Below are 27,647 nucleotides of genomic sequence, written 5' to 3' on the forward strand. Positions count from 1 at the left end.
GATTGGATTGCACATTGGTCCTACACTGTACAGCTACACTAATGCTAGAAGAAATATACTGCTAGTTTAAAACATGAAATGTCATACAGTATAAATGACCGGGAGCTACTTTAGAGTTTATTTCTATGTCTGAAAATGATGTTCAAGGGAAATGAGCTTGTACAGACGGACATTACGCACACTAAAAAGGGAAGTCAACCAAAGAATGTTCTTTACAAACGTATGTTGTATGTGCCCCCACTAGTCTGAAAAGGACATTCGGATTAATATTGCATTCAAGGAATGAATAAAATAAAATCCACTTGTTTTTATCCATCTTACGGGAGGCCATTTTGCATCACAGTTGCTCAAGGCTCGGGTAATGACCAATCACCAAAAGTGGGCATTCCATCAGTACTGACGGACGGCCACTTTGTTGATAAATGACGAGTTGTCTGACGACCAGTCCTAAAATAGAGGTGATGATGGAAGCATGGTTAAAATAACACGACAAACTGAAAATTACAGTTTGGTCCGGCTTGGGAAAATGACGAACTGATAATGGCGGAAGGGTGCCCAGGGCACTGACGAATGAAAATTGCCCATCTCTGCCAATCATTGCTCATCTGTTGGAAGCTGAATCGTGATTCGGCCCTGAGCTACTGTGATGTCATTTTTTAGTCGACAGCCAGTGACAAAATGGCCACCACCAAAGGTGAATAAAACCGGGTGGATGATGTTGCTTAACTCATATTCCATAAACACAATATTAATCAGTACATTGTGTTTAGACTAGTGGGGTTGCATAGTATGGAAGACCAAAACTGCCAAAATGAAAAATAAATAAATGAAGAAATGAAGAAATGAAGAAATGAAGAAATGAAGAACTGAAGAAATGAAGAAAGAAAGAAAGAAAGAAAAGAAAAGTGAAAATATAAACGGATATACAAAATATAATTCAAACGTACAAATAAAGAAATATAAATGGAAATAAAAATAACAAAATATATACAGCCTCCTCGTTTGAATAACATTTCATGACATGCTGACCGTTTCTGCAGCATGAAATAAATAAATGGTTGTGGAGAATTTGTATTTATTGACATTTAATCCTATTTATATATTTATTTTTGTATTTATTTCTCTGTTTATTTACATTTTTATCACATTTTTTAAACTTTTATTTATATATAATTGTTTTTATTTCCACGTATATTTTTGTGTTTACATTTTTAATTATATTTTTTATATATTTTTTTTTTTTCTTCTTCCACTTGTATTCATGTATTTATTATTTTTTTTTAATTTTGGTCCTCCATAGCATAGAACATATTGTAAAGGATATTTTTTGGTTGACTTCCCCTTTTGAAGTATAACCAGTCTTTGTCCTTTTTTGTAACCTGCACCTTGGTCTCAGAAGAGTCTTTCTGAAGCAGCTGTAGACTGAGGCCAGAGATTTCTTTCTTGATGCTCATCATAATGTTGGAGTAGTTGTCATATCTCTTAAACTGGTTGGTCAGGCTCATCATGCTGTCACGGACAAAGTCATTCTCTCGTGTTAGGTTTGTCTTGATTGTCTGCAAAAGGTAACATCGTCATTAAAATAGCATTGTTAAATGAATTACAATACTATACTATAGCTATAAAACGCTTCACAGTGATCCATCTTTTGAAAACCATGATACAAAGAGATTGTCTACCTCTTCCAGGGTGTTCATCTGAGACACCACCTTGTTGATGTACGAGTGGACTTTCATCAGATCCATGCTGTAAAGGGTTCCCTCGAGGAGGTCCACCATAGATTGGAGCTGGTGGGTAATCCCATAAAAACAGTGTAACAATTATTAAATTTTCATGTAATGTGTTTATGAGTCTGACATTATCTTAAGTGCACTAAAACATATTAGCTCTGATTACAACTATTGACATTGCAGTTAAAAAAGAAGAGGGGTTCATTTCACAGTCCATTTAGCATTATCGAGCTGATCTTGAGTTAATTTAGGTCAGAAGGATCATGAGGCCCTGCTTTCAAGGTCAGTACTCATACTGAAAATTTAATTCAAGCAAGTTGTCGCCCTTCTGCACCACTGCATGTGTGAATCTGCTTGATAAAAATTAAAATTAAAATTGTGTCCTATAGAGGCATCCTCTCATGCCATTAATTACTGCACAATGCTGAGGATTGAATAAGACTTAGTGAATACTTGGAATCTACACATAATTTTTTTTTTTACTTTGCATGGTATTTGCACAAGTAAACAATCCTGTGTCACCCCACCGTTGCTAAACCTCCTTAAAACGTACAATCATAAGTAGAGTGTGATTTTTGGAATCTGCGGCATAAGAGCTCTGACATCTCATAGCTTATGTTTAGGATTTGAGCTCGGTTTTCTTGAGTCATGTTAAAACCGGTGGACTTCAACTTAATCGACTTACCTTTAACAACTCAGGAGCCTGTTTCTTTAGCTTCTCCATCTTCCACTCATTCTCACAGGGGTTGAGGGAGGATGGTGGCGCGGTGCAGGAACATTTGCAGTCGGAACCCGAGCTGACTGTTTCCACAGTATAGAAGTCCTCCACGCGGACACTGCCACTCCGCAGCCGCATGCAGGCATCCCTGCTCAGGGGCCGCATGATGCACTTACAGCGGCAGTCTGAGCCCTCTGATACCATACGGACAGGTTCTGTCTCTCCAAATATCTGAAAGTGGAAATACACAATCAGGATATTTCATTGGTGAAAATAAATGACAGCTGGTGGGTAGGCAGATATATTACGAGGTAAATTACACTAAAAAAACAGTTGGGTCAAAAGTAACCCAATCATGGGTCAGAAATTTGACCCAAATTTCTGGGTTGTTTTATACAAAATGACCCAATTTTTTACCCAAATAAGGGATCTGGCCAATATTTATGAGTTATTTTACACAAAAAGACGCATTTCTTGACTCAAAGTTTGGTCAAAAAGGCCCAAATAGAGGATCGGTCCATTTTTGACCCATAGTTGGGTTATTTTTGACCCAACTGTTTTTAGAGTGTATGAACATTTTGGTAGATGGACTTCCTTTCCTTATACACATTAAAAGCTTAGTAGTCTAATCACCTTGATTAAATATTCTTCCTTTGTTGTGAACAACATGCAACTCACTACTGGAACTAAAATGTAAACATGTCATTCTCTCTCCTAGCAGTGAGTTATCCCTCTCAACTATTGTGTCTCTGCTGAACTTACACAAATATGTATCAATATTTTATTGAAGGAAAACAAGCAAAGGAAGGAAAGTGATCTATACAGAACAAAAAAAAATGCTTCCTCTCTTTTGAATATTGTGACTCAGAGGAAAGCCTCAAACAAAGAGACTGCAACATTGCGAGGACATATCCTGATGAGCTTCAGTTGTCAAGCACCCTACTGTATGTTAGCTGGGCTTTGGAAGGCCAGTATGATGGCTGGTTTAAAAACAGGAAGCAAACCATGGAAGCCTGGCCAAAAGAGCACACGCCTATATGCGTAATAAAACAGCCTCACAGAACTCGAGCAAAAACTCAACAGATAATTTGCTTAAAAGAGTAAGTTGTCGTCAAAGGCGAGTTAGCCCACACAGCAACATCGGACATGCTGATTTACAGTCCAGCTCGAAAAAGAAATGATAATCATAAAGTTGTCTACTTGCATGACCAAATCCCAATGGGTGCCTCATTTTGATACTTTTTAAAATCTGAATGATTATTTTCTTTGTAAAGCAATAAATGCACACAAAATACTCAGAAATATAGCAAATTGACTTTTTCTGCTCTTGTTTTACTCTTCGTCCCTGAATTTACGATGGAATGGCAAGCTCAGTGGAGACAGTGGTGGAGGGGGTCAGTGATTGGTGGAGTTGGGGGCTCATTAGTAAAGGAATGCAGGCTGAGTGGTTGGGGAAGGTGTGTAGCGGGGGTGACTTGCCTTCCATCCATTCCTGCACGAATACTGAGGAGGAAGAAAAGGAGGAGGAGGGGTATGTCTCAAGCAGAGCAGACTCCTGCATGCAGAACCAGACCCAACCTGACCCATGTCAAGTGAAAACACAGCAGGGTGACAAATGCTACAACCACATGAAAACAGAGTGGATTAGCAGATTACATGTATTTAGCAGAGAAGAGCAGTGCTGCACGTCCCCGAAGCTCTTGGTGGTTTAGCATTGCCCAATTTCCTGGACCATCATTGTGTCCTGTAATATTCACAAACCTTTCTATTGAATTAATAAGACTGTAGACAAAGTGTGCCCCTAATGGGTGGATATGAAACGTGCATCTGCTATCAACTACTTTTGATAACCTCCAGTTTTACTTCCCACACAGTGGCAACTAACTGTTATAGTCTGGTTTGAAATGTTTGGTCATCTCAGGGTCTCAGAACTTCCATCGTTAACAAAAACTATTTCTCCCCTCAAACATTGAATGAACCTTCTGACTGAACTTAAGGGCCACTACATCCAAGGGACTTTTATGTCTTTTTCAGAGCTCTCAAATAAACTTGACTGCATTGTTACATCGCGTTGTCAATTTGGAAATCTTGGTTCTTCAGTACTTCACCTTTCGTCTCATCAAGAAAAGACCCCAAAGCAAAATCACAATCATATCTCATCAGTACAATCATAAATACTTTTGCATAATCTGCCTCTTCATTTTGCATTGTTGTAAATCTTCCTGACTGTTTAGCGTCTCATACTAAATTGAGCTATGAATTCTAAAAATGAATTTATGAGATGAGTAATGAATACTATGCAGTGTTTGAGTCTTTGGCACAGACCTCTGGTGTGATCAAGTATAAGGTCAAAAGAACATGTCTCAACCCAGAGATCATGTCTGACTGCACAGAGGGAGGGAAAAAGCGGACTAGCCACAGAGAACTCTATTAGATCATTTCTGACAGTGATGAAGTGAACCTCCAATTGTGCTCAGGGTTGCAAAAACACAAGATGTGCTATACAATAGACGGTGCATTTAAAAGCTTTCGCTGGCCTTAGAATTTCTGTTGTGTGGCCCTTTGTATGTATAACCACGCTGATATAAACAAACATGTCCCGCCTGTGTCATGCCAGAAAGTAATTAGCAGCACAATTGTACGTTAAAAGGCAAGCAGGCAGTGGTGTTGCCCTGTGACAAACCTCAAATGCTTGGCTGTATGTTCCAGCTTTGTCTAAATAGAAGTGCTCTCTTATGACCACTTTTCTAACAAATGTCACCATAAAACCAAATTCTACTCAGTGCTTGACATACCAGGTCAATTTTGAAGCACATAACTTTCAAATCTGCTTTCATGAACACTCCGCACTTCTGACAGAAACATTCCTGCCCAAATAAGTTTTCTGATTTTAAATTAACAGCGCTCATTGTGTGACTGTGAAAATTAACCGTGAACAGTGATGTAATAAGGGATACAGAGTCCTCCAGAGTTACAACTCAAGTCATTGGCAAGGCGATGCTAATGAGCTAAGCACAAAGTGCTTTTGGGAGTACATATCCACATTCCTGCTGAGTCTCATTATGTGTCTAGATTTACTCATCACAGTATATTGTCATGTCAAACAATACCAACACAAGTGAAGACATTAGAAAGACTTTCTTTACTTTATGGTGACCTCAGCTCTCAATGGAATGATAGTATTTCCGCTGAATAATTTAATAAAACACATATTTCACATAAGTAACATTAAAAATATGCCTAAAATGGTTGAATTAAGTCAATTAAATGGAGCCACAGAATTGAAGTGTTTTCCCATTTGCATTCCAACAGTTTGTTTAAATAAGAGCAGTTTGTTGGACTAGTAGTTAGCAGTGAGCACACATTAAAGATATTCTGAGTTCCAATCTCTTTCCTGTTTTCTTGATTTTCTCCAAGTCCTTCATCTTCCTCCCGTTTTCCAAAAACATGATTTTCTGGCGAATATGTCACTCCTGCCTGACACCGTACAACTGTAAAACACTAATAATACAGTAATGGATTTTTTCAGCTATACATGTCTACATTTTCTTTAGGCTCGTTCATTACTAATGGGACTCTAATAAAACTAAAATCCTTAGGGGTATAACAAACAAAACAAAAATTTGAATCAGAAATTTGGTTTTGATTTACAAGATGCGAGTGCATCGAATCGAATCGATTCGAATCGTTCACTTCAAAATATATAGAGATACATATCAAATAATATTTTATTTAATTGGAGAGAAATACCTTTGAAGGAAATGCCACATTCATAATAACCTACTGACAGTTTCATTCATTTAAAAAAAAAAATGCAAGAAACTCATTGCCTCATACCATCTCAAACTCAGCCGTACTATACTGAAGTGGAATCCCACAGAATCAAATCACTTCACTTCAAAATGAACCACCCTTGAGTTGAATGGCACCCCATGAATCGAGATATGTATCAAATCATCATTTATTGGAGAGATGCACAGTAGAAATGGGTTGCAGCTGACTTTCTAAAATTACATTACAATCAATGCACCTTCCCTGCCAGAGAGGTGACATTCCATGTCCCCAGAGCTAGCTTCAGTAGCCGGGGGTTGGACCGCCAAGGTCCCCGCCTTTGGCTGCTGGCCAGCTCACTGCGCACCTGTGCCCCTTTGGCCCCTCCCACAGGTGGTGAGCCCATGGGAAGGGGGACCCACATTGCCTTTTCGGGCTGTGCCCGGCCAGGTCCCATGGGTATAGGGCCGGCTTCCAGGCTTGGCTCCAGAAGGGGGCCCCGATGACCCGTGTCCGGGAAAGGGAAACCGCGATCCAAAATTGACGTTCATCATAGGGGTCTTTTTGAGCCATGCTTTGTCCTTTATTTGCCATGGGTGACCCTACCAGGGGCATGAAGCCCCAGACAACATAGCTCCTAGGCTCATTGGGACACGCAAACCCCTCCACCATTCGCCTCCACACACACCTTGGGTTTTGGTAATAATCCTCTCGAGAGTGGTTGGATTCTCTTCCACTCTGGAGTTGCCCACGGTGAAAGGCGCAGAGCAGGTGTGGGCATACTTATTGCCCCCACCTGGCTAGGCGCCTGTACGTTGGGGTTTACCCCGGTGGTAGAGAGGGTAGCCTCCCTCCACCTTCGGGTGGGGGGATGGGTCCTGACTGTTGTTTGTGCTTAAGCACCGAACAGCAGGTCAGAGTACCCACCCTTTCTGGAGTCCTTGGAGGGCGTGCTGGAGAGCGCTCCCTCTGGGGACTCCCTCGTTCTGCTGGGGGACTTCAACGCTCACGTGGGCATGATTGGGAGGAACGGCCCCCCCGACCAGAATGGTGTTTTGTTATTGGACTTTTGTGCTCACCACGGACTGTCCATAACGAACACCATGTTCAAACGCAAGGGTCTCCATATGTGTACTTGGCACCAGGACAACCTAGGCCTCAGTTCGATGATTGACTTTGTAGTCGTGTCATCGGATTTGCGGCCGCATGCGTTGGACACTCGGGTGAAGAGAGGGGCGAAGCTGTCAAGTGGTTACCACTTGGTGGTGTGTTGTGTTGTGTAAGTAAGATGCTGGTCTGACCTGGCAGACCCAAATGTATTGTGAGGGTCTGCTATGAACGTCTGGTCGGAAAGAGTTGCAACACCCACCTGCGGCAGAACTTCCTTCTTGTCGCCGGGGAGACGGGGGACATTGGGTCCGAGTGGATCATGTTCATTATTGAGGCGGCTGATCGGAGCTGTGGCCGTAAGGTGGTTGGTGCCTGTCGTGGCGGCAATCCTCAAACCCGCTGGTGGAGACCAACGGTAAGGCATGCCGTCAAGCTGAAGAAGAAGTCCTACCGGGCCTTTCTGTCCTGTGGGACTCCGAAGGCAGCTGACAGATACCGGCTGGCCAAGCGGAATGCAGCTTTGGCGGTCGCTGAGGCAAAAACTCGGACATGGGAGGAGTTCGGTGAGGCCATGGAAAACGACTTCGAGAAAATTCTGGTCCACCATCCGGCGTCTCAGGAGAGGAAAGCAGTGCACCATTAACACTGTGTATAGTGGAGATGGGGTGCTGCTGAGCTCGACTCGGGACGTCGTGAATCGATGGGGAGAATACTTCGAAGATCTCCTCAATTCCACCGACACGTTTTCCTTTGAGGAAGCAGGGTCTGGGGATTCTGAGGTGGGCTCCCCTATCTCTGGGGTCGAAGTCACTGAGGTGGTTGGAAAGGGATTCCATCGGAGGAACTGATTGAAGTGGCTGGGGAGAAGGAAGTCTGGGCTTCCCTGCTAAAGCTGCTGCCCCCGCGACCCGACGAAGGATAAGCGGTAGTTGTTAAATGGATGGCATTACAATCAATGCAATGATGTGATTACTTGAACGTCTTAATTTCATGTGTGTTCCGCTTGTGGTGGCTTTCCCAAGCACATACGAAAAATGACAACTGAGGTCAAAATGAACAGTCTGGCTTAGCCATCCAAGCACATGGCCATTTTGATGGTCTCATGTTGAACCAATGTTTCTCATGCACATACTCATCTACATTTGCAAGCCAAGCCAAGTGGCCCAGGTCCAAAATCTACAGAGATGTTGCCTAGAAGACATTTGATGGGATTTGATATTGGATGTAAAAGAAACAAAAGTATGTTTTCATTACCACTATGATTCTGTATGTAACAGTATGCATCTGCAGAGAGGGAGAAATATCCATAAATCAAGATAAAACACATGGGGAGGAGAGAATTATACGGACCTTTTTAGATGCACACTTATGGGAACATGTAATTGATGAACGAGTCAGTAAACATTGTTTTTGGAATTATTAGTTTTAGGCAGACTTATGTCAATCTATTAATTATCCAAGTGAAGGAAAACAAAGTATATATATATGGGAAAAGGGAATTCATAATGTATGTGCCAAGACTAATGTGTCTCTTTTACATGGGTCATCTGACATTGTCAAAGCTTTTCCCTGGCTCATTGATTGGCTTGAATTGGCCCCTAAATTTGGAGGATTTTAAGGTAGCATTGCAGAAAGAACAGGGAGAAGACTGCCAGCTGCAACCGGTGTGACAAGATTAACACCTGAGACACACTGCCTATAGGGACAAATTGCAACTGCCTTGCAAATTTGCATCTTGGCAAATTCTGCCTAAAACCGGCAGGTGATAAATCCCAGCCCTATTGTTATGACCAAGATTTGCCAATCTACTGGGAATGTAGTGTAAAAACAGCTATTGTCTTCTGATAAAAGATAAATTAAGCTTTGTTTATTGCCACTTTTAAACAATACTTCACATTGCTTACACTAAATCAAGCCCTCCCCAGTCAAACGATAGAATGCCAAAATGCTCATTCATTCAAATGTTGGCACCGATCAAACACAACAAAGAGAGGACTTCTAAAGTTCATTTAACGACGCCAAGTATCTGCCACTGTGCCAAGCACTGGACACAGTAGACTGAGCAACTGTCTCCTTTTTGTGGCCACTCACCCCTGACCTTGCGCTGATTGTCTTTTGCTTTGTTTATGACCAAAACATGAAACAGGTGCATGCACTGTTTCCCACGCCACTTGATGGTGCCCTTCATGGCCCCAGTCTCTTCTGAAAGGGCTTTGTTTCTTGTTTTTGTCACTGGCACCAATGTGGCTTCAGAACATATGACCCTTCAGAGACACGTGTTTTGGAGGCAATATTGCAAATCGTATAACAGCATGACATGTGAATACTTCTGTCACACCATTTTCTATACATTAGGCCTCATTTGGATTGTGGGTGACCAGGAGCTGACTTTGGGCAAGAGGTTGATTAAACCCTGGACTGGCGCCACTCAATCACAGACCAAACATAGACAAACAACACTCACATTCACACCGAAATTGCATCTTTAAACCAAGAGCAAAACAAAATCACAAGTGGTTCATGAAGCTTCATTTTCCCATCCCTACGATAGACACAAATATTGAGACATTCTGTCCATCCATTACACCTACAGGAACTGAAAATGAAAGAAAATATCAACCCCTTCTTTGGAACTATATCTCTCTGGTAAGACTTTCTAGAAGATTTTGGAAACATTTATGGAATGTTGACCATTCCTACAAAGGTAATTGCTGTTGGAGGAGAGGGCCTGGCTCACAGGTTTTATTTAATCAACAACAACAAAAGTGTTTGATGCAGTAGTCATGGTTCTTTACAGGCAATTTTTAAACAGCCTTCTCCAAGCTGTTCCTCCAATGTTGGAAATATCCGATTGTCCCAAAATGTGTGTGATTTGTCTCTGTCCTCAGTTTATGACGGCTTTTCAAGATCAGGAATGGCTCAAAATGAACTAGTTTGCTTAGGCAGCATAAGGATGTATGGTCACATGGTACAAGAAGTCAGCTTAGTTACCACCCTTACTGTTTTTCATCGGATTGTTAAATGCAGGTAAGTATGACCTAGAAGTGTTGTACAGATAAACATTTACTGTAATGACTTCATTACTTTATTAATGATGGATAGTAGTAACAGACTTTAACGCCGTTTGTGTTGAGTTTTTGTGTAACTTGTCACCCAATTCATGTCCAACAATAAAAACAACAAGGAAAAGTGTTTGCCATGGCAATTAAATAATCAGATAAGATAAGAGTTTTTTTTCTTCACTGTACTGCTACTCTTGTATTTTCTTTGTTTTTAGTAGCAGTCTTATTGTCCTGTGGCACCATGCTGCTTCTCACAGGTTGGTCGAGATACTATGCCAGGCATTTGGGTTGGGAGACTAGACTTAGGATTGTTGGTGGTCTCTTTGGAATGGACTCCCGCTCAACGTTATGCAAGTTCCCCCTCTGTCAATGTTTAAAACTGGGCTTAAAAAAACGCTTTTATCCTTTTGCTTTTGACTCCGCATGAGACTCAGAATTGTTTTAGTGGTTTATGGTGCTTTTTATGTTACAGTAATATCTTTGCTATTAAATGACACATTTTTATTCCATGTACAGCACTTTGTATGCAGTGATGGTTGTTTTTAAGAGCTCTATAAATAAAGTTGAATTGAGTGGCGATATGGCATGTTGGCTGTGTTTTTTTATTTTAGCAATCAGAAGTTTAAAATACTTGTGTGTACCTGGCTGCATTAAAAAAAAACACTTTATGAGGTTGGCCCACCTGATCATGATTGGTTACATTTAAAAACATAAGCAACCACACAATATACCATGCAGTCTATAATTGAAACCATAGTTTTCCTAAGTGAAGCTTTACTATAGTTTCCTTACAGAAAACATACCCATAATTGAGTTTTTACAGCAGCAGACTGTGGTGTAAAACCAGGCGCTCTTTATTTTGCTATCATCCAGCTGTTTTCCCCACATCATTCAAGTTGCCACCTCCAGCTGATGTGAAGCATAGAGTGCATCCTCTTCACGTCAGCTTGGTAATTGTACAGTTGTGCTCATAAACATGTACATATATGTCACTTAATGACACAAAAATGCTACGACTCATCACCAAAATTCAAATGCACGTGTCTACTCATTTCCTCTTCAACATCTGATATTATCTGAACAAGTAAGCCTTTTTGTCACCACATGCTCGATAAGTTTACATACACCTAGAACAGGGGTGCTCAAGTTCGGTCCTCGAGACCCCCTATCCAGCCTGTTTTCCATGTTTCTCTCCACTAACACACCTGATTCATGATCAGGATCGTTATCAGGCTTCTGCAAAGCTTGCTGATTAGCTGATCATTAGATTTAGTTGTGCTGCAGGAGGGAAACATGAAAAACAGACTGGATAGGGGCTCTCGAGGACCGAAATTGAGCACCCCTGCCCTAGAATATGTAGATACAACTGTATCTCAGCTCAAAATGGTCTGAGACTGCATTTACACTGAAAGTCTCAATGCCAAATACCAATTTTGTGCCTATAGCTGATTTTTTGATTGTCTATTTGCATCTACTTATGTAATTATTCTTAACTTTATTGAGCCAAGGCACACATTTTAAGTAAAAAAAAAAGTCTCACAGCACACCACAAAAATGTCACAAAAAGTAGATTTAATTCTATACTTTCTGCTATCTCAAAGATAATTTCTTTATTCTGACTCTACAAGTTGTTGGCATCAAATGGCCCAATATTCTCTCTCTCTCTCTCTCTCTCTCTCTCTCTCTCTCTCTCTCTCTCTCTCTCTCTCTCTCTCTCTCTCTCTCTCTCTCTCTCTCTCTTTCTCTCTCTGTCCCTTTAAAAAAAAGAAAAAAAAATTCAATGAAAACTTTAAACTTATCAGAAATACACTATATATTGTTAAAGTGGTAAATGACTATTCTAGTTGCAAATGTCTGGTTTTTGGTGAAATGTCTACATAGAGGCCTATTTTCAGCAGTGTTCTAAGGGTAAAAGGTGTTTGCTCATTGTGTCAGAAGGCTAATGGATGGCTAATGGAAAGTGCTTGTGCAATAATGTTAGCACAGGCTATTCCATGCGAGAAATTGCCAAGAAACACACAATTGTCTGGGTGACGCCAAAAACTGGTGTCTTGAGATATGAATCAGAGTTTTTCCAAAATAAGACCCTTGTTTCACCAAAATATTGTTTTGTTTTTGCTTTCACTTGACTTGCTTGACTTTTGAGTAAAATTTCAAGATACAACCACTGTGGCTGTCAACTCACTTGACAAGCAGCAGTTTGACAGATAATGAATAATTCTTAAAACAAGATGTTCCAAGCTGTTTATTTCCACTTCCAGTTAAATGTACTGTCAAACTAAACATAAAATGAAGAAGAATACATTGTGTAATGAATCAAAACACAAAGCTTTACCTTCTGAATGTATGCTAGCTTAATGCTAACAAAAATGCTAAACTCTGCTATAGGCTATGGCAGTGTATTAATGCTGTAAGGAATGAATATTTTCAATGCAAATGGTGCAGCAACACGTGTAGACAGGCATTCAAATAATACTCACAGACAAATACCATTTATCCTCTGCAAAAAAAACAACTATCAAAACTGCTGATTATGGAGTCACTTACACTCGTTGAGTGAAACTTTTCTTTGTCTGCATGATTGAATTATACTCCTGGCCAGTGGCCAAGTCAAGGAGCCAAAATTAATTATTTGTGATACATAAACTGTTTAACTCTTAAAATTCTATTCAATTATTTATGTTTTTTTTAAGTACAATATTATAGAGTGCTATTTATTTTCCTTATTGAAGGGGAAGTCAAGCCTTTTTTTGTACAATATGTTGTATGTGCCCCCACTGCCGTAAACACGACATTCTGATTAATATTACGACTGTGGAATATGAGTAACAAGTAGTGTTGTTACGATACCGTTTCTTGGTCCCTGATTCCAATACCCAGTTTTGCAGTATCATCTGATGCAGATACCGTACCGATACCTAGGTGGTTTTTTTTCTAAACATGAAAAAGCTGCCCTGCTATTGGTTCAGAGCATTCAAGGGCCAACAGCATGCAGTGAACACGTCACACATCAGTGAATGTCGTGCATGAGCAAGACACAAGATGCTGCATCCAAAATCCTCTATTAGCGTTGGAAATAATGACATTGGCATGTTACTGGCATGTTATTTGCTGATGCCGATACCACTATTTGAATGCAGTCTCGGGGCCTCTCGCAATACCGGTATCGGAACAACACTAGTAAAAAGTAAAAACCAACTGATTTTTTCCATCTGAGGGGGCAACCATTTTGCCACGCTGTCGACTGAAAAGGACATCACAGTTGCTCAAGGCTCAGGCAACGACCAATCATGGCTCACCTGTTTCCTGAAGCTGAGCCGTGATTGGTTGTTAGTGCCCTGAGTAACTACGGTGTCATTTTCAGTCGACAGCAAGTGACAAAATGGCCGCCCACCTGAAAAGAATAAAAATGGGTAGATTTTTGGTTTTTTCATTTTGGGGACGCTGGAACAGTTTAATATTTTCATTCATTTCATTAGGGAAAGATGGTTTGACATAGGAGTATTTTGAGATATAAACATTTTAGGGGCGTTGCCCCCATAGGGGATGAGTGAGTTGTAACCCCTTGCCATTTATGTGCAGTACATAAATGAAGCAAAGGACAATATGCTGCCAAGCACTAACGCGTGTGACTTCCGAGCCCATAGTTTCATTCTCTACAGCAGATGTTGGAGTTGGGATTTTTTTTGCCATTCATTCACAAGAGCAATATTCAGGTCTAGGCTGTTGATAGGTGATATATTCTGTTTGCATTCCTATGTTTCCAAAAGGTGTTCGATGGAACTGAACTCCAGTTGTATATGCAACATTCATTCTCTTCACAAAAGATTGTGCACAATGTTGACGAATCAAGGAAAATCAGATTTGTTTTGCCATTGGCTGAAGTTTTGGATTTTAATTCCCCATTAGAATGTGGAGGGAGCGCGATGATGCCCAATAAGCACACTGAACTGAATGACTTCACTAGGGTACTGAAGTTTAATACAGCTTCTAATGTAACTCAAATTACTCCCCTAATTAGGGCTGAACCTGCCACATGCCAAAACCTATGACTTGCTGTATGCCAGCTCTCTTCAATGACCTCCATTACTTCCCCCATTTGATTGCATCCAGAGCAGACAGTTGGTAGACAGTCTTGCACCACACTTGGGCATAGTTGAGTGATACTGTGCTATTATGTATTCGGTAAACACTCGTCCCCCATGGTATGGAGTACAGAGTGCACAACTACTGTATGGCTACATACAGATGTGGGCCATTAAAGTCAGACAATTATGTCTTATTTATCTGAAGTAACACTGCAACATATTTGGCTCAGCTGTCCAAGTCCTGCAAACATATTCTCTCAGCAGCAATCTCTACAGCAGCTGTGGACTGCTCCCCAACTCCCCCCCTCCTCCTTCTTCTTTTTTTTTTAACGCCATTTGATGATACACATATTTTGGTGTTAAATGCAATACTGCACAATGTGGATTAATCTACATTCCATTGAATACTACATGATAGCATCAGACAAAATTAGCAAAGAGCAAGTAAAATATAAACTAAAAGCATCTCCAACAAGTCTATGCTGACAGGTTTGAAATTGAGTTTTCCTATTGAAAAAAAAAACGATAGCAGCAATTGTATTTTTGTTTTTAGTGCATTTTCTGAGAAGTGCTTGATTTTCATATCTAGAGCTGCCTGACTATCTGCAATCACTATTACCCCCGCACCCCATCCCCACCCCTATTTGGCTTTCAATAACTTCACTAAAAAAAAATTATAACAAAAAATATCACGTTGGCTATTTAGGAAAGGGGACAGGTGCTCGAGCAATATGTTGCAGTTTCACCTAGGAGGGGTGCGGGCTATTGAATGCGATTCAAGTTGTTTCTATTAGTAGCCTACATTTATAGATGCGTGATTGCCTTCATCTACAAAAACGAATACAGTGCTAAAGTTCGTAGTCTCCCATTGTGTGTCCTTTGTTTGGATAGAGTGGGAGATTAAATGGTTACTGGAGCTCAGCAGCTGTCTAAACAAGGTCCGCCAGATATTATTGCTTGCTTGCTCAGTGCCTTCACTTAAGTGGCATCAGGTCACCACGTCGTGCTATTGACAAATGTGTTCCAAGATCCCTTTTAGAGAATTTCCTCCACAAATGATAAACTACACACAGGAGAGACGTCTGCAGAAACACGTGGATATGTTTGACGCCCCCTCCTCCCCACCCCAGGTGAATTAATACATGTAAGTTGATGTAGATAAAATAGACCAATTTAAAAAGACAGAATGAGTGACTGAGAGATTTTATGAATAAAAACAGACCACTGCGATGTGCGTAGCTGCATAACTGTCAGAAATTTGCATTTGATCACTTACCTTGCTCTGTGAAGCCGCATCCTTACACAGGACCAGCAGACATGCAAACACGTTCGTGTATCTCCACATCATCTCTGCCGTGACTCCAGCCGTGAACGCTCATAAACGAGGCAAACTGCTGGTTACGGTATTTAGCCTCTAAGTGTCCATAAAGCGAAGGGCCCCTAATTCGGCTCCATCTCCTGCAGGAGGATCGGTGAGTGAGTGAATGTGTATGGATAGAGGTTGGCACCCGCTGTCCTCCTCTTGGGAGGGGCTTACACTAAACTTGTGTCTACAGTTTGAACAATGACAAAGAAAGCTACAGTACATCCTACTAGCCTATTGATAACAGCATATATTTATTATTATTATACTACTACTAGTAACAACAACAATAACACTAATAATGATACTGTAATCAATTTTACAACCACCACCACCACCACCACCATCAATTTATCATCATCATGAATATAAAAGATAAAAACAACAACAATCATAATTTTCAGTTGCCCATTCGACAAAATTACTGCATGCATGAAAAAGTGTGCATTTGTATGATCGTTCAAACGTCAAGTGGGAATTTAAAAGGACTATTGTAATAGCAATGCCATTAGCGCCATCATGTGGTTACTCATTACTTTGCAACTCCAGATCCAGATGAGGCAAAATCGCATGCGACTGTGAGTAGCCTTCATCCACCCATTGTCCAGAAACTCGGTATATCTGAACTGTAAAACAGATGTGCTAACCCTTAGTTCACATGCTATCCATGCAAAGCTCCATCAGATTAAATTTGAGGCCAGTACATTCTGAAAAAAAGATGTACTATAACCAAAACATGCATGGGAGAATTATTCAAATGGAATACAGAATATAAAGATTTTGATTAAATGTTTTTAAATTTAATTATACAAATTATTGTTTCCAAAGGGAAATTCCATTTCCATGTTGCTGTTTACTATATGCATTAAATTACAAAAAACAATTCACACACACACAAAGGCAAGAAAGAGACATCAGACTGATGTGCAATGGTGCTTGATTATGGGGTTGTTATTTAAATTACTGTACTCAGTGGAACTTAATTCATGCTCAGGAAACAGATTAGCATCTTTCCAACAACTAATCTCAATTTCCGCAGATCCATTAAAAACATTTAACTCTGGTACTAAAAGCCATGACCTTATGGACTCAACCATGATTAGTCCTTTTCCACGCTGGCCATTAAAGCCGTCAAGGCACTTCTTTGTCGGTTGCTGCATATATAAAAATGGAGGGCTGAGTTAAACCCACAACTTTACAATTTGTTTTCATTTATTCATTTATTTTATTCTTTAAAAGAAAATAAATGTCAAAGTACACTTACAAACATAACAATTTTACAAAATTACAAAAAAATCTAAATTCCATCCATCCATCTATATAATTTATTGCAACATCAATATAAATTTTAAGTAATTGTGCTTTTATGCATTTCTTGAAAAACACAAATTGACTGAGATTATTTTGATATAGTCAAGATTTTAAGGTGGTTTCTATTCCACCAGATATGGAACAATCAACGAGTTACAATTTTGGCGAAGCGTTCTTAAGTGATTTTTTATTTTATTTTTGTAAACCTTTTATAGCAATTGTTAAAGTTAAAGTACCACCTGATTGTCACACCCACCTGCTTGGGATACTTTTGATTTAACGTGTTATACCTACCTACTTAGGCCTATATATGTTTTCATGTTAACCATCTTCCAATGTAATGCAGCTATTACAGAAGAAACAGATGCCAAGTGTTGTCTTTGTGTCATCGCAAGCACCCCAAAAGATAATAAAAGCATCCCCGGGTCTCAAAAGTTCAGAGAGCTTTGTATTATTATTATTATTATTATTATTATTATTATTATTATTATTATTATTATTATTATTATTATTATTATTATTATTATCAGATAAGTCTGGCCGGTAGACCTGTTGATCAGACTTAAGAGTATAAAATACACGCTTAATGCAACTTCACAGTTACCCACGAGAGGGCAGCAACACTGTTCCGCTTCATGACGCTGTGTGACCGTTACCCGACAGTTTTTAAAATGACAACGATGAAAACATGCCTGCTAGTGGAATAAGAACGCAAACGGCAATGTGAAAGTAAAGTTAAAAGTAAGAAATAAAAAAGTAAAATTATTTCTTACTTGGTTTATGGCTCTTTCGCAGTCACGTGACCAAAACTTTGCGGGCGCCATGACGATGTTCTGCTTTTGACGTGTCAACTCAAACGTCCTCTCAGTTCAAACGTTCTGTGATGGCAGCGCAATTATTTAAGCAAAATGGACATTTTGAATAAAAACAAAAGCTATATTTGGTGAAGTTTACTTAAATTAGCAATCGAGATCCTCGAGTTAGCAGCTAAGTCATGGGCAACCCTGCACTTTCCCCACCAACAACAAATATGGACATAATTTGCTGTCTTGTTTATGGTGTGAGTGCCTATGCTTTTTTCCCCCTTCAAAATTATAAATCCCTGTAAGATAACAGATTTTTTTTTCTTTCAATTTGCTATGTAACTTTGTTGGCGGAATAAAATGTTCGGTTGCTGTAGGTCACACACACTCAATCTCATAACACCTCACTTTCCTTCTTTTCTGTGTTCTGATATGAATCACAGTCAATGGGATTTGATTAGCATCAAGCTTTTCGCTTTTGGCTAACCATGCTACTCTCGCTAGCTTTTCTGCTCATGAATGACCAGTGGCAGCTGTAACGCGTTATATATGTGTGTAACGTTGTCTGATATGAATAAAAGAGATCGAGGTTAGACGTTAGAAAAGACGGTCAAGACGTTAGAAAAGAAGGACATGTCTATTTACTACTCGATAACTTCACTGATAATGTAAAGTTCTGATGGGAACTTTCACTTTCTTTCTTTTTTCTTTAATGCTTGCTACACTAATAACAAAATCTAAGACTAATGAACAAGTAGCCACTGGGTGTAACGTAGCAGTGTTATTTCAATGACAAAATACGGACAATCCATAACACTTGGCAGCTATCAAGATGGGCAAGCTCACTCCTCACTTGTGGCTTTACATGTCAATTTGACCTTAGCTGTCAGTATAACACAATCTGACTCTGTAATATGTTTTCCAAATTGAGCAAATTACGAGGCATGTTTTGCATGACTTTTCTGCATTAAACAATACTATATGTGCTTGGCTTTAATGTAATATGAGACTGCTTCAATCAATAAAAACAGCGAGCAATTTACTAACAGCTCGTCAGTGCCAGCTTGAGAGTCAACAGTGAGGATGACCGATTGGGCGTCTGATGTTACACACGCACATGGAAAAAAACAGGGGGCGTGGAAATGTGCCGTCACAGCTTGCAAAATTCACGAAAATATAAAATTTTTATGTGGTCATTACATTGCGTATTTAGCAAAGCAATCATTGAATCATATTATTTGTACTTGTACTCTTTCTTAAAAATTGGTGATTTTGTATCTTACACTTAAAAAAAAGCAGTAAAGTTGACAGCAAGGGCCGACAATTCAAGGAAAGGTGGAAATTGGACTTCACTGAAACATGCAACAATTGTGTCTGCCTCATTTGCAAGAAGACGGTAGCTTTGCAACCTTGATTGCAAGCTGAATTCTCTCGGTATTTGTGAGTTCACAAACCCCCGAGAATCCATCTTGTCTGGAGCCCACTGGTTTTCCCCAAGCTGAACCAATGGTGGTTCAGACTCATCACAAAGCAACTTTGTGTATGTGGGTGCGATGTGTGGCTGTAATGAAAACAAGAAGCGCAGAGACCATGGGAAACAAACAACAATTGACCTTTGGCAAAAGCCCCCCCGAGTTAAGGCTTCTGGGTCCCACATCCTTCTGGACACTTACAATGTAAATGAAAATTCTAGAGCATGTCAGTGAGGTTTTTATTTATTTATTTTTTATTTAGCAATACAGGTGCAATATCTTTCAGATGGAGGCAAAAGGGTCTACAACAGGGGTGTCAAACTCTTTTTTTTTTGTCGTGGGCCACATTGTAGTTATGGTTCCCCTCGGAGGGCCATTATGACTGTGAAACCATAGAAATGTACCGTATCTCCTCATATTATCACATACCCAAACTGAGGGAAAACTACTTTTGAGTCAAAAGGTTTTTTGGAGGGATTTTACTATGGATTTCAATGAAGTGGATACGAGCTTGACGGACCTTGGACATTTGGGGGCGTGGTTTGCAACAGGTCAATTAGTGATGTTATGAAATGTGCAGAGGTTTTGGAGCGTGTATCGAGCAAGAGTGGGTGTGACCAGGGTTAGGGAATCCAGGTCCAGAAAGTAAAAAGCCTGTCACAGATTGGCTTTAGCCACAGGTGCTTCTACTTAACTGGCAGGTAAACGAGCTGAAAAGAAGCACCTGTGGCGAAAGTAAAACTGTTTCAGGGTTTGTTCTCTCTGAACCTGGATTCCCCGACCCTGGGCGTGACAAATGAAGCCCCAATTTGTAGCGTGTGCAGTCTTCAAGAAAGTCACGTGACTGAAGACAAAAAAGAGGCCTCGATTGTGCAATGATGTCATTGGTTCATTCAACGTATCATTACTTTATCAGGCTGGGGACCTTGTGTAGTCATTGTATGATGCTTTGTGCTGCAATCCAGATGTCAGTAACACATTTCACTGGTGATGGGAAAATGAAGCTTCATGAAGCACTTGTGATATTTTTTGACTCCCCTAGATGGTGCTCTTGGTTTAAATATAAAGGCTAGTGCAAAGGAAATTGATTACATTTCCACTGCATCTTTCAACCAATAGTGCCATCTAGAGGAGTCAAAAAATATCACAAGTGCTTCATGAAGCTTCATTTTCCCATCACTACCTTTCACGTTAATTAGGCAAGTCGTCTGTCATTTACAATAAATGATATAAAAATATCAGTGAATCTGAATAAGATCACTTATTTACCTGTTTTTGAACTATCAGTAAACTTTTATTTTTAATGATATGCCATGTTTGAAATGAACCCTGCACCGTGAAGATGATTTTTCCTAAACTCTTCTCTTTCCACTTTTCTTGGAGCAGAAATTTGAGCTGCGCACAAAGCCGGACGCTTGTTTTGTTTTTGTTTTTTTCCATTTTCCATCCAAATGTATTCGTACGCTAACACTAAATGTCCTCGGGGACAAGCATGACGGGAACGAGTATGACGTCACCCTTCATCACTCCACCACTCCCAACCTCCAAGAAACCGTGGAGCGTTCACCCCCTGAAGGGAAGATTATGGAGGTAAATATGGTGCAAAAGTAACGTAAAAAAATTTGTACCTGTAAAAAAAAAGTATAAATTTGTATCTGTAAAAGTCGTGATTTGTACCTGTAAAAAAAAATTGTATCTGTAAATTTTTTGGGGATCTGTAAAAAAAAAATTATCTGTAAAAAAAACGTGTAAATTTGTATCTGTAAAAGTTGTGATTTGTACCTGTAGAAATGACAACTTTCATATTCACATACAACAAGTAGCTGAGTACTGTGCACTTTTGGTTATAGGTTTAGGTTATCTTGTAAAACATTCAATAGGGTTTCTGTAGCTCTATAGTAATTTTCACATCTAAGCACTAAACAGCAGTTTATGAGGTAGTTTTATATATATATATATATATATATATATATATATATATATATATATATATATAAAACTACCTCTTTTTTTTTTTTTTACAGGTACAAGCTATTGATCGTATGTTTACACTGGTAGGCTTCAAATCTTGAAATAAAAATCGTGACTTCAATGTGTTCAGTTTTCGTGACAATTAACAACATGAGATGAGCTAGCACCGGATTACGAGCTATGTTCGTACAATAAATCTTACCTTCATACTAAAACTTATTTATTTCTGCCCACTTTGAGTGCTCTGCATGTCAACCAACGTTTAAGCTGTTCCACACGGTGTTTGTATATTGAACCATGTTGAAATTTTCACGCCTGGGACGTCCCCTTCTTCCCAAATGACGCGTAAACTGGTGTGGCTACTCTGTTTGTTTGGAATTTCGGACTTGTCCGTATTAATGATAAAAATGTGGCGTCATTTGAGTTCAACCCACTGTCGTTCGCTCAACCAATGAGGTTGAGCTTTAGCCCGCCCAAATCCCCCAGAGCCCGCTCTCTTCTTCTACGAGTACAAATCACGGTGCTCTACAAGTACAAATCTGTTTTGCACCATTAGTAGCGAGAGATTTGGTGCAAAAGTCACGTGACTGGACAGCAGCAGAAAAAACACTTGTGACTCCTAGTGCCGACTTCTTTGACGACAAGTTGTCATTTCTACAGGTACAAAACACAACTTTTACAGATACAAATTTAAACTTTTTTGTACAAGTACAATTTTTTTTTGTACAGGTACAAATCATTACTTTTACAGGTACAAATGTGTTTTTACAGGTACACATTTTTTTTTACAGGTACAAATCACGACTTCTACAGATACAAATTTATACTTTTTTCTACAGGTACAAATCACGACTTTTACAGATACAAATTTATACTTTTTTCTACAGGTAAAATTTTTTTTTACAAGTTACTTTTACACCATATTTACCTCCATAGAAGATACAAGCTGATAGGTGCAGTCTGTAACAATTGGCAGTGTGGCACCGCTCCACAGGGTGGCGCTTCTTTGTTTTTTGTGTGCATGTGTAGCACTTCTTTTTTTTGGTGGTGAATGTTTTCTTTTGATGCCGTGGAAGCTACGGACCGGTCATTGTAACGCGTGGTGGCGCCGAGCCCATTGTTTTTCTTTCGGCTTAATACGGTGAATTCGTGGACTGTCAATCCTTTTGTTGCTCTCTCATTTTTTTGCTGAACCGCTACGCTATCCATGGCCGATTGGCCCCCGAGCATTACAAGTCGCAGTTAATAAGTCAGGAATCTTTGTACTCATCTGGGCATTGGTGGAAAAATCTTTCACATTAACATTTTAAACTCCACAATGCATCTATAAATTAACTGATATTAACACACCAATTTTGACACCCTTAATTAATAACAAGTATTCTGACAATGTTTCATGAAAACATTTTGTAACACGTCAGATATTGCAACGTGTTGCAAATAAATTAATAGGCTATGCAACACTATGTGACATCCAGTTAGTTTGGAATTGAACAATTAGTAAAAAACACCACTCACGTTTGCCGGAGGACATATTACACTGCATTTAAAACTCTTTGTTATAGACTATAACCCTGATTAATGTTTTTTTTTCCTGAAATGTGAGCACATACACCGAAACAGAGGGAAAGGCATTTAAAATGCGGATGAATAGCTGAGTTTAAGCAATGAAATGGTATCTCACCTGAATACATGACAGAAACAGGAGAGAACATGTGGCTGAGACACAGCACGCGGGTATATCAGCCACAATTCCTTGTGCATTAAAACAAAACATGCATTTTTTTTGCGGATTTATATGTCCATTTTATCATTATTATTTTTTAATGTTGCTACATCTTGTCCTCGAGATCTGAGGATATTTAAATGTGTATAAAAAAAAAAAAGAAGATAAAATGTAGGTAGCTCTGTGGGTCTCAGTAATGTATACGGCGCAGTGCCATCTTTGATTTTGGGTTCCTTAAAGCAACACTAAGGAACTTTCAGTTTGTGTTGATTATGGCGGTGCGATATGGATAAAAGTGGTATTGTGATGTCTGAAGGAAGACCACATTTCCTATGAGGACAAGCTCATTGCGTCGTTTTTTAGCTTACGCCAGTGAGTGAAATCCGGGCCAATGTTGATCATTGACTGTCCTTTCATCTGGGGTAGCTTTTGACGCACACCCGTTGCCATGGGCGGGCCATAGGGGTCCGTGCCCGCCCACCAAGATGATTGTGCCCCCCATTTGAGGCATGTATCTCTAAAATGGTTCTCCTTTTTTATTATATCTTTCATTCATTCTGTTTTGTCACTTTTATGTCCGAGTGTCAGTAAACGCAACACAGGTGCAAAGGTGGAGAAGGTATACTTATGTTCAATGCTGCTACTGCGCTACCGCTAGCCGCTCGTGAATTGTTCTTGTTTTCAGCGTCGGCTACGGCCAATAGTAGCTGTTTGTTCAAGACAAATAAAAAGGGTGACATTCCCGAACAACGTTTGCTGGCGGCATTCTTGCAAGACATCACAATATGAAAAAATAGTGGTGTGGTTTTGTTTGATTAATGTCAAGTCTTATCTGCAACAGCCATCACAGCCTTACTGAAAATAATATTAGGTAGGCCTACGCTGGCTTATACGCGACAAATATGTCAATGTTGGCGTGCGAGAGTCATGTACATTTTGTACAAGTGAAGTTTCCGAGAACGCTGGTGCACAAGACAAGTGAGGAGGGACATACTACAAACTACATTCGTGTCGGCAATCAAAGAGCCACTTGAAAAAAGAAACCAAGGGAACCACATATCGTTTGGGCATCTAAAATGAGGTCGGATTTTGCTTTCCTTCTTTTTTTTATTCTGCTGCACACACCGTTCAAACGGGTAGCCCGTTCTCAGCGCATCCGCCATATTGGATGTGGCAATTGTATTCACCATCAAATCGGCAAATAATTAGTAAGATTGAGTTAGAATGGGTGGTTAGAATGGTTCCTTCTTAATCCAATGAGTTGTGGCTTAATGATACATCTCCGAGGAGAAAGTGAACAAGGCATCTTTACAAATAGCTTTACTTTGCCTCATCCAACATGGCTGCAGCGTCAATGTACTCACGACGGCTTTGCCATCTACTGTATGTGTATGTATGTAAATGCTGTCTATGATAATACTGGTCAGCGGGCGCCATTCAATGGATAGATGCACGGAAGTGCTACGTGAATTTATATGGGGCAAGTTAATGCTGTCAGTAGGGTATTAACTTCACTACAACATGTACAGAACGTAGTGATTAGAGGTAGAAATAGAAATAGCAGGTAATGGGAACGGACACGTATGTTCCCTAAACTATTACAGATGAATCTAAAATTTACTTTTGAGGAGAGGAACGTACAATTCTGCTAGGACTACATGTTTTGTGTGTGTTTGTTTTACTGTCAGAAACCCATTTTTACCAGTGGATTTTATTTATGTATTTATTTGTTTGTTTGTTTCTTCATTTTTAAGCCTTGATAAAAAACAAAAACAAAACAAACAACAGCAAAAACAAAACAAAACAAAATTGACAAGAAAGAATGCGCGGCCAAACTTCCCACAGGCTGCGAACGCACCACGCTTGGGGGTGTGTGATCGTTTGCTTCCAGACTGGCTGGCAGCAGCCAAGCAAAGCATGGGACACGGCACCGAGCGCTGAGCTATCCAGGCTGAGGACAGCCCTTAACCTGTATGTGCACGCTCAATTCAGTCCACTTGTGTTCACCACCCTCTTTTCATCATTCGCTGACACTCATTTAGGGGTGGCGGTGAAAGAAGAAAGCGACGCGGTATCAGTCCCCGTGGGAGGATGGAGATAGAGAAGAGGACGAATGGCTTCGACTACCCGGAGAGAAACAACGCAAAGCCGGTTAACGGTAGGCTAACAGCAACGTTTGAATAGAAGTTTAACTTTCTGGATAGCCCCTGTCACTGACCACATCTGTTACACGAGCTTGTCACGGGTGGCTGCAAATGACCACCACACTACCTGTGACACAAACCAGTTGTCACGGTAGTCAAGTTAAAAATGTTATTTCTGTTACGGATTCTTGTGCGTCTTGTTGTGTTTTAGACGTGGGTGGGTTTATTTATTTTTTTGGATTGAGTGACAGATGATTGTAGGTGGTGTATCTCAGTGACTTGGCTTTTCTGCCTCTTGGAGTGCGCGCGCGTGCGCGTGTTAGGAACAGAGGTCGGAATGTTTTTATTTGGTGGTGGTCAGTCAGGCGCGGGGTGATCGTAAAAGGTGAACTTTTGAACTTGGAAGAAACACTGACGCCATTCGTCCCCAAATCCGGTGTTGCACGCGCTCCATAAAATGGAAAAGGACTGAAATGAAGACGGTGAGAACTCGAAGATGACAAATTTCTATTAGCATCCCTTTTGAAGTCAGCTGTGCTTCCGGGGCTTGTAAAGTCCCCATGCAGTCAGTCCACACAGTGCCCTTGCTAAAATGAGTAGAGACATGAGCCCCGGGCCCACATTAATATACTAACCGTGCCTTACAGCATTGTCTGTGTCAGGCGCCAGTCCATATCGTTGCCTGACGCGGGTGACTGATGATTTATTGACTTTCCGAGATTAAAATTTCTCTAATCCCCTTGACGGAGTGAAGACGGTTTGTTTGATTGGGAAAGAACAATTGACTTAAATGAGGGCAATTAAATACACAAGACATGCAGATAAATGTATTTAATCATGCAAAACCGTACTGCATCATCATTATCATAATTTTAACAGCACAAAGTAATTGTAATAATTTATAAAACAGCTAGATCAGCTACATGTAATTCATGTAACAAAAAGACGATTCAACAGAAATAAATATGTTAGGATTGAGAATAGAATAAGAGCAATTCTATTCAAACATTTACTTGTTAATCATTTAATTTTATCATAATTTTATATTTTTGCATACATTTATTTTAAAAGTCACCATCTAAATCTCTATGTAGATTTAATTGCCCATCTGATGAGTAATTGGCACAAGCAACCTTATATTAGTACACATACACATTAGAGAGGTATTACCGACAACTAATCCATTATCAAATTAATCGATAACTATTTTGGATAATCAATTAATCATTTACATAACATTTTAAATTCAAAAGTGTCCAAATCCTCAGAAATTCAGCTTCCCCAACAGTAAATATTCTGTTTTCTGCACTCCTCAATAGACTGATCGTGTTTATTTGAACATGGAAACAAATAATTTTTATGGTGAATTAAAATAAACATTTGCTTTTACTTTGGAATACATATAATAACCCCCCCCCCTTATTTTCTGACATGTGTTGACCAAACTAGTAATTGAATCATAAATGATTGATCTTTGTAATTTTTTTTACATTGTCAATTTGAAATAATATCCTCTTTTTGACTAAACCGATGGAAATTAAAACATTTTTTTATCTGACTCTTTAATTAATAAAAAAAATACACAAATCACACATTGTTCTTGATACTGTAACACAGTGGTTTAGAAGTTATGTTTTACATTTGAAATGTATAATTTTTTCCCCATTTAACGAAATGACAAAGATCTTAACTGAGTTAATTTCTTGATTAACTGATGGACTTCTCAAAGTGGTAGTGTTTTCCTGACATTTTGACCACTTGATCAATTTTCAGATGGTTTGTCTACTGATAATATTTCCCTTATTGCTTCGTATGTTAAAGTCCAGCTGGTTAACCTGTCCCTCTCTGGACGGAGAAGTGCGGAACTGTCGACTATTTAAGCCTTTCTATTACCTCACATTGTTTTCCAAACAAAGCAGCTTAACCCCCCTCATCTACCTTCTGTTGCAGCTCCTCCACACAGATACATTTGAAGAACAAATTCAATTTTTATTGATATTTGAATTGAGAAGAATTTCACTCCACCTTGCTGCTCGATGAAGTGCGCAGGTTTTAATGGAATTAAGTTCATTGGAAGTAGAGGACAAAGCCGAAAGGCAGGTTGGTTAGGAGGCTTGCATATGTTTGGGCCCTGGGGGGTTTGCAGGCTGGCATGGTGGGGCAGATAGGCTGAAAGAAAGTGCTTTGTCAGCTCCTGCTTTGGCTCGGGTGTAAAGAAGTTGGCTATAGGATCTGTCCTGTCCCTTGGGGTAGGGTGAAGGGGACGGCTGGCAGTGGGTGGGGCAGTGACAGGATGCAATGCAACTCCCCCCACCCTCTCCTGCCGAGATGCTTGAATGATGAGCCAGGAGGAGTACAGTAGAGGAGGGGCTCATGCA

At 39.8% G+C, this 27,647-nt stretch overlaps 2 protein-coding genes across 2 annotated transcripts in view; one reads left to right on the plus strand and one right to left on the minus strand.

Moving 5' to 3' along the window:
* Nucleotides 1-15,945, minus strand: part of olfml2a (olfactomedin-like 2A) — a 30,333-nt gene extending 14,388 nt beyond the window's left edge. Inside the window, exons 1-4 of the mRNA XM_086075008.1 lie at nt 15,756-15,945; nt 2,416-2,679; nt 1,680-1,787; nt 1,386-1,556 (exon numbers count right to left, since the gene is read on the minus strand). Coding sequence (XP_085931134.1) covers nt 1,386-1,556; nt 1,680-1,787; nt 2,416-2,679; nt 15,756-15,827 — 615 coding nt within the window. The 5' untranslated portion in view covers nt 15,828-15,945. The remainder of the gene's footprint in view (nt 1-1,385; nt 1,557-1,679; nt 1,788-2,415; nt 2,680-15,755) is intronic.
* A 9,086-nt stretch (nt 15,946-25,031) lies between these two features.
* The window catches only part of nr6a1a (nuclear receptor subfamily 6, group A, member 1a), a 130,431-nt gene continuing 127,815 nt past the window's right edge, over nt 25,032-27,647 (plus strand). Inside the window, exons 1-2 of the mRNA XM_086076937.1 lie at nt 25,032-25,096; nt 25,168-25,283. Coding sequence (XP_085933063.1) covers nt 25,217-25,283 — 67 coding nt within the window. The 5' untranslated portion in view covers nt 25,032-25,096; nt 25,168-25,216. The remainder of the gene's footprint in view (nt 25,097-25,167; nt 25,284-27,647) is intronic.

Source organism: Leptonotus elevatus, chromosome 5, assembly GCF_054856555.1.
Source record: "Leptonotus elevatus isolate MCC_2025b chromosome 5, RoL_Lele_1.0, whole genome shotgun sequence".
Classification (NCBI taxonomy): domain Eukaryota; kingdom Metazoa; phylum Chordata; class Actinopteri; order Syngnathiformes; family Syngnathidae; genus Leptonotus; species Leptonotus elevatus.